This window comes from Helianthus annuus, chromosome 15 (assembly GCF_002127325.2).
Source record: "Helianthus annuus cultivar XRQ/B chromosome 15, HanXRQr2.0-SUNRISE, whole genome shotgun sequence".
NCBI lineage: Eukaryota > Viridiplantae > Streptophyta > Magnoliopsida > Asterales > Asteraceae > Helianthus > Helianthus annuus.
Genome location: NC_035447.2, coordinates 150,648,462 through 150,655,040, shown reverse-complemented (window position 1 = coordinate 150,655,040; position 6,579 = coordinate 150,648,462). Strand labels below are relative to the sequence as shown.

Here is a 6,579-nt window from a genome sequence, read left to right as displayed (position 1 = left end):
ATGACGTGGTTCCTGTTTGGATGACGCTGACTTCTCGGAGTGGAACAGACGGGTTGCTTAAAACTTCTATGCGTACGTCTTTGGCTAGGTGCTGAAAACTTGTTGACGCAAGCTTGCTTAAGGCGTCTGCCGGCTTGTTTTCGCTGCGGTTTATGTGGTGCACCTTGTAAGAATAGAAAGTTTGCAGCAACGTCTTTGCTTGGTTGAGATAGAGTGCCATTATGTCGCCCTTGGCTTCGTATTGACCGTTGATTTGGCATGCCACTAGCATGGAGTCCACATGTGCCTCAATATGTCGGACTCCCATTTTGATTGCTAAGCGCAAGCCGGCCAGGAAGGCTTCATATTCTGCTTCGTTATTTGTGCTCTTAAAGTCTAGACGTATGGCGTAAGTGAACTCGTTTTTGTCCGGGCTCACTAGCCGCAGCCCCGCGCCTGCCCCATCTTCGTTGGACGCGCCGTCAGTATACAACATCCATGGTTCTTCGATTTGTTTTTTCTCCGCTTTCTCCATCGCCTTACACTCTCTGTCTTTGTCATCGGGGACTTCCGTCATGAAGTCTGCCAAAACTTGGCCTTTTATCGACGGTCGTGGTCTGAAGACTACGTTGTGTCCCCCTAGCTCTATCGCCCATTTGGCCAACCTTCCTGATATTTCCGGCCTTGCTAGGATATTCCCAATATTGTAATTTGTTAACACGTGGATGACGTGATTGGCGAAATATCGGCGTAGCCTTCTCGACGCGTGAATCAGTGCAAGGACAAGCTTTTCCATGATTGCGTATCTTGTTTCTGGGTCGGTTAGGGTTCTGGACACATAATACACAGGTGTTTGGACACCTTGTCGATCAACCAGCAATACGGCACCGACGGCCCTGTCGGAAGCTGAGAGGTACAAAACCAAAGGTTCTCCTTTGTTTGGTGCGGTTAGAGTTGGCAGCTTGATGAGACAGTCTTTCATCTCGCGGAACGCATTTTCTGCTTCCGGAGTCCATTGGAATTGGGTTTTCTTCATGCACTTTCGCAAGGTCTTGATGAATGGGAAGGATTTTGCCGCGTGGTTTGCTAGGAATCGATTGAGGGCTGCCAATCGTCCTGCGAGCTTTTGCATATCTTTGATGCTTGCTGGTGAAGGCATCCTCTCTATGGCCTGGACCTTTTCTGGGTTCACCTTAAAACCATCTTTGGTGACTATGAAGCCCAGAAACTTTCCTTCCTCCATTCCAAATGAGCACTTTGCTGGATTCAGTTTGATGCTCACGCTGCGCAGCGTGTTGAAGGTTTTCTGAATATTTACCAGCATCGCGCTCTCCTCCCTGCTCATGATTACCAAATCGTCCATGTATACCTCGATGTATTTACCGATGGCGTCACTAAATGTTTCGTTCATCAACCGTTGATACGTAGCACCTGCATTCTTTAAGCCGAACGGCATCTTGGTGTAGCAGTATAGCCCCGTTGGCGTGCGGAATGCGGTTTTATCCTCGTCTTGAACAGCCATCTGGACCTGGTGGTATCCCTTGTAGCAATCCAGAAAACATTTCCACCGAAATGTTGCCAAAGAATCTATTTTCTCGTCTATGTCTGGCAACGCATAGCAGTCACGGGGGCATGCTTTGTTCAGATCCTTGTAGTCGACGCACATTCGCCAACTACCATTCGGTTTCTTTACCATAACTGGGCTTGCCACCCACGTTTGGTACCGGACTTCCCTGATGATTCCTGCGTTTAGCAGTTCTAACACTTGTTCTTTCATTGCATCATGTTTGATGTCCCCCAGGTGTCGTTTGGCATGCACTACTGGCTTCGCATCTTCTGAGACGTTTAGCCGGTGTTCCGCTATATGCCGTGGAACACCAACCATATCGGCCGGTGTCCAGGCGAACACGTCCATGTTGTCATGCAGTAATTTCTTTAGCGCCGCACGCGTTAGGTCAGACATTGCGGGTCCCAGAGTGACCGTTTGTTCTGGGTATGCACTATTCAATACCCATTTTTCTGCCTCTCTGCGCGGTGCGGGCTTGCTTGCTTTTGCCGGCCTGATTTCATCTGTTGCTAGCACTTCCTTGCTTGCGTATATCAACGCAACGCCTGTTTCGGTTGGAAAGCCTATGGCAGAATGTGGTGCGGAACAGATCATGCTGAAATCTCCTTGGGATTCTCGTCCTAAGAGGATGTCATGTCTTGAATGTGCCGGTAGCACCATAAATGTGACTTCTTCAGTTCTTGAATTTCTCCAATCAGAAAGTAATACTGGGAAAGATATTTGTCCTAGGGGAAAGACGGCCTCATTGCAGAATCCAGTTAATGGGTAGTCAACTGGTTCCAGGCGCGCCTTATCCTCTTGGTCGAATTAATTGAAGCACTGTTCATATATGATGTCTGCGGTGCTTCCGGGATCAATAAAGATGTAATCTGTTTGGTAGTGGCCAATCACCCCTGGAATGACTATTGGCCGCTTTTCTCTTGGACCTCCCCTGACAACTGGGAATACTACTTGCTTCTCGCGCCATGAATCATCCTGCGCGCGTTTGTTGTAGTTTTTTCTTGGTCGCCGTGGTCCTCCTTGCACCATATGAGTTTCTAGCTTTCTGAGCTTCTTGTTGTCTGGGCCTTCATCTCTTCGTTGTATCTGGCGGTAATCGCGCTTTCCTCCTTTGACTAAGTGACCGAGCTTTCCGTCTCTTAGAGCTCTTTCGATTTCTTGTTTTAAGCTGAAGCAATCATCGGTCAAGTGGCCCGTGTCTTTGTGGAATTCACAGAAGAGATTTGGGTCCTGACCCCTTTTGTTGCGCATCTGCAAAGGTGGTTTGAATTGATGGTTCTCTGTAGCTAAGACTTCAGAAGGTGTTTTAGTTAGTGGAGTCCACTGCTTTTCTCTATTTTCGCGCTTTACTTCTTTTCGATGGGCTATCTGATTGATCGTATGGCGTGCGTCGTCCCGTGGGGGGCTTCTTTCTCTGTTCCCAGGAGCCCTCCAGGGTTGATTTCTACCCCTTCTGTTGTTTCGATCGTGATGGTTGTGTGCGCGTTGACGGTGATCGTCACCGGTCAGTTGCCTATCTGTCTGCGCAATGGTCTTGGCTGCTTCGATGAAGGTTTCCCAGTCTTTGGGTCCTCCATCGCGCCCTTTGATTCTTTTAACCAGATCGTCGCATTTGACTGCTCGCATGAAGTGTGCGCGCATCATCTTTTCCGGTATGTCTCCGATTTCCAAACATTCTTTGTTGTACCTCGTAATAAAATCCTCTACGCTTTCGTAGTCTTTTCTGTATATGTTCAAACAATCACCTGGGTCTCTGGCGTGTCTTCGCTGTTGAGAAAAGTGTGCTAAGAATTTTTCTCGGAAGTCGACCCATGATTTGATTTTTCCAGCTGGTAAATTGTCGAACCAGATGCGTGCCGCACCAACGAAAGTTTGAGCGAACAAGTGACACCATGTTGGTAGGTTCCAACCACCTGTTGCTCCTGCGCCTTTGAACACCTGGAGGTGATCATCTGGGTCTGTCAACCCATTGTATTTACCTACGTTGTGTGGTAACTTTGTTTTGTCGATGGCTGCGCACGCGATTTCTGGGATAAATTTTGAATTTTCAGCCATGTCCTCAGGACGATAGCTCAAAGTGAAGTCATGTTCTGCTTTGGGGTTGTACCCCGCGCGCTTGGTTGGTTTGTAAGCCTCGTGTTCTGGAGGAAGTCTGCTAAACACTGTGGACTCTGCCTTGTACGTTGGGTCGTCTTCCTCCTCTTCCCATTCTGTATTCATGTTTCGTGCGCCCAAACGGGTTTGGATCGGCCTTCGTTGTTGATTGGAAGTTTGGACGAAGTTGCTCTCTGTTTCAGCATAGGTATCGCGCGTGTCTTGTATGCTGGGTCTTCTGACCTGTTGCACTGGTTCTCTTTCTGGTCGTAAGTTCCACGCGTTTGTCTGCTGAGCCGTGTGTGTACTCAGAGACCTTGGTTGTGGAGTTACGAATGCTGATTGGTTAGCCTGTGCTTGGAGCAAGGCTTGTTGTGCGCTGAGCTGCGTATAAACGAGGTTTATAGACGCCATCTGTTCGGCGTACCAGGAAGCCAGAGTTTTTCCTTCGGGTAGCCCTAAAAGTGCAGAATAGTTGAGTTGTGCTTGTTCTGATGGCACCGAAGGGCCTGGCCCATGGCTTACAGTCTGCATCGGCGGTGGGGTTTGATGTAACATCCCCGTTGGAGGTTGGAGAGCAGCCCCGTTTGTGGTTTGAGTGATGATTCTTGTTGGTGTTTGGAAAATGGGTCCAGTTGTGGTCTGGCTAGCAGCCCTGGACGCACTTCCAAAAATGGACGGAAACTCGTTGTTCAGCTGGCTTTCTTGGATGGTCTCGTTCCTTTGACCGCGTTGGACGTGTGCCGTGTCCGAAACGAGTTCAAAAGAAGAGATTTCTCCGTCAGCTGGGTGTGAATGATTCTGGTCTGCCATTTTTTACGAGTGTTTTCTAAAAGAGAAAAAGAGGTGAGAGTGGTCTTGCAAAAAAGCGGATGGCGCCAATGTTGAAACAATGGTTAACACAAAAGGATAACCAAGAGGGTCGTTTCACTTATGGGGTTCAACCTCTTCTCTTGCTCGTGTCAAAGGCCCGAGATCTGCAAAACAGTAAACACCGTTAGTCTCGTTAAGAGGGGAAAAAGGGGGTTTTCCCTCTTAACCAGGCTCCGGCGTGAGAATAAGTACTGCTCTGAGATGAATAAAACAGTGTGTGTATAGAGTGAGTAAAGAGAGCCAAGATCCTTAACCTGAATGATGAAGGGTTCTATTTATAGCCGGAGGGTGAAGAAGGAGGAAGCAGCTGTGCCAGTTGTGGGTGCGCGCCAGCTGTCCGACCAAGGGGAATATCCTCTTGGTCTGCTCTGTCAGGGACGGCATAGTGGTACACGTGGCGTCCCTGCATTCGACGGTGCTGGGTACCTCGTACTGGTCATGTCAGCCCTGCTCCCTGGATTGTCGCAGGCCCATGTGGCTTCCTGTGTATGGTGCCACGTATTGTCCTTGATGTTGGGCGAGGCATCTTTGATGCCAGCCGGGCCTTATCCGGGTGTCTTCTGGAAGCTTCTAGAAGATCCAGATGATGTGGATGCCTTGTGTGTATGGAGGTGGTGTGGTCCCTGCCATGTAGGCAGGGAATTGGGACCATACCTCTTCAATATGGTAGTGTTTGGTACGAAGGAATAGAAGACGGAATGGAATGGATCATGCTATTGGAATGAAAAGAAATATGTTTGGTTGTCAAGTGGTAATGGAATAGAACATTACACAAGGAATGTAAACCTTCCAAATATAATAATTTTCATTCCTTTGTAAGGTGGTGTTTTTTTTTCATTCCTTCAAGGAATGGAAAGATATATTATTATTATTATTATTATTATTATTATTATTATTATTATTATCAATATTTTTATTATTATTATTTGTTTACCATTATTATTATTATTGGTTTTAATAACTCACTCACGGGCGACACCACTACTGCCATAGCTGCCACCGTGACTACCGTCGTCGCTGTCACCCACTTCCGCCGCCACCACCACCACCCACCTCCACCCCAGCTGTCTCCCGCCACCACCCACCTCCACCCTAGTCATCACCCACCTTCGCCGCTACCAACCGTCACCCACCATCCACACCTCCGCCCCCGCTGTCACTCGCCACCACCTACCACCCCTGACACCATCGCGCCACAGCTGCCACCTACCCCCGCCTCCGCCGCCAGCCACCACCCACCTCCACCACCGACCACCACCGTCGCCGTCACCCACCACCGTCCCCGTCACCCACCACCATTGTCGTCGCCACCACCTACCTCTGCCCCCGCCACCACCCGCCGCCGGCACCCACTGCCACGACCTCCGACCATCGCTACCATTGCCACCTATCACCACCCACCACCACCGACTACCGTCACTCATCACCGATTTTATTCCTTCGTCTATTTTTTCCTACCAAACAACACAAAGTAATGATTCGTTTCATTTTCACATAGTAACCAAACAAGATATGGAATGGTAATGATCCATTCCATTACATTGTCCATTTCATTACCTCGTACATTCCAATCACCCGTCTATTCCATTACGCCATACCAAACAGACCCTATGTTTTTCCTTAATGTAACAGAGGCGGTTTTGTATCCTAACACAAGTGCCATTGTCATATACCTTTAACAAGAGTGCCATTGTCATATACTTCAAATATGTGAGAGGACCGGGGTGTAACTAGTAAGTAACGTCATATAGTGTTAATGTGAGGTAGCCCATTTGGTAGAGGTACATGTCTTTTAAAGGGACATCTGAGGTTCAAACTTAGGTAAAGAGGAATAATTTAGAATTATTGGTGTAAAAGAGTGACATTTGCCATTAAAAAAAGTAATATCATATGTTTGCATTAATATAATGGATTGATTAAATAAATAATAATTACTTCACAATAAGTGAGGATGTAGGGGTGCTTTTGTGATTTTACTCAGATAGCCATATATTCAATAAACAAATAAAAGACTAATTGTGAACCCAAAATTATTATACAAACTAGATAGTGCTAAATTATTATAC

General features: G+C 47.6%; 1 protein-coding gene across 1 annotated transcript; it reads right to left on the bottom strand.

Annotated features, from left to right (window-relative positions):
- Positions 1-5,628: 5,628 nt before the first annotated feature.
- LOC110914587 (protein FAM98B-like) lies at positions 5,629-6,204 on the bottom strand. The gene is made up of 2 exons (XM_022159376.1): positions 6,187-6,204; positions 5,629-5,967 (listed from the first exon to the last, which is right to left on the bottom strand). The coding sequence occupies exons 1-2, from the start codon at positions 6,202-6,204 to the stop codon at positions 5,629-5,631; spliced, it is 357 nt and encodes a 118-aa protein (XP_022015068.1).
- Between the last annotated feature and the right edge of the window lie 375 nt (positions 6,205-6,579).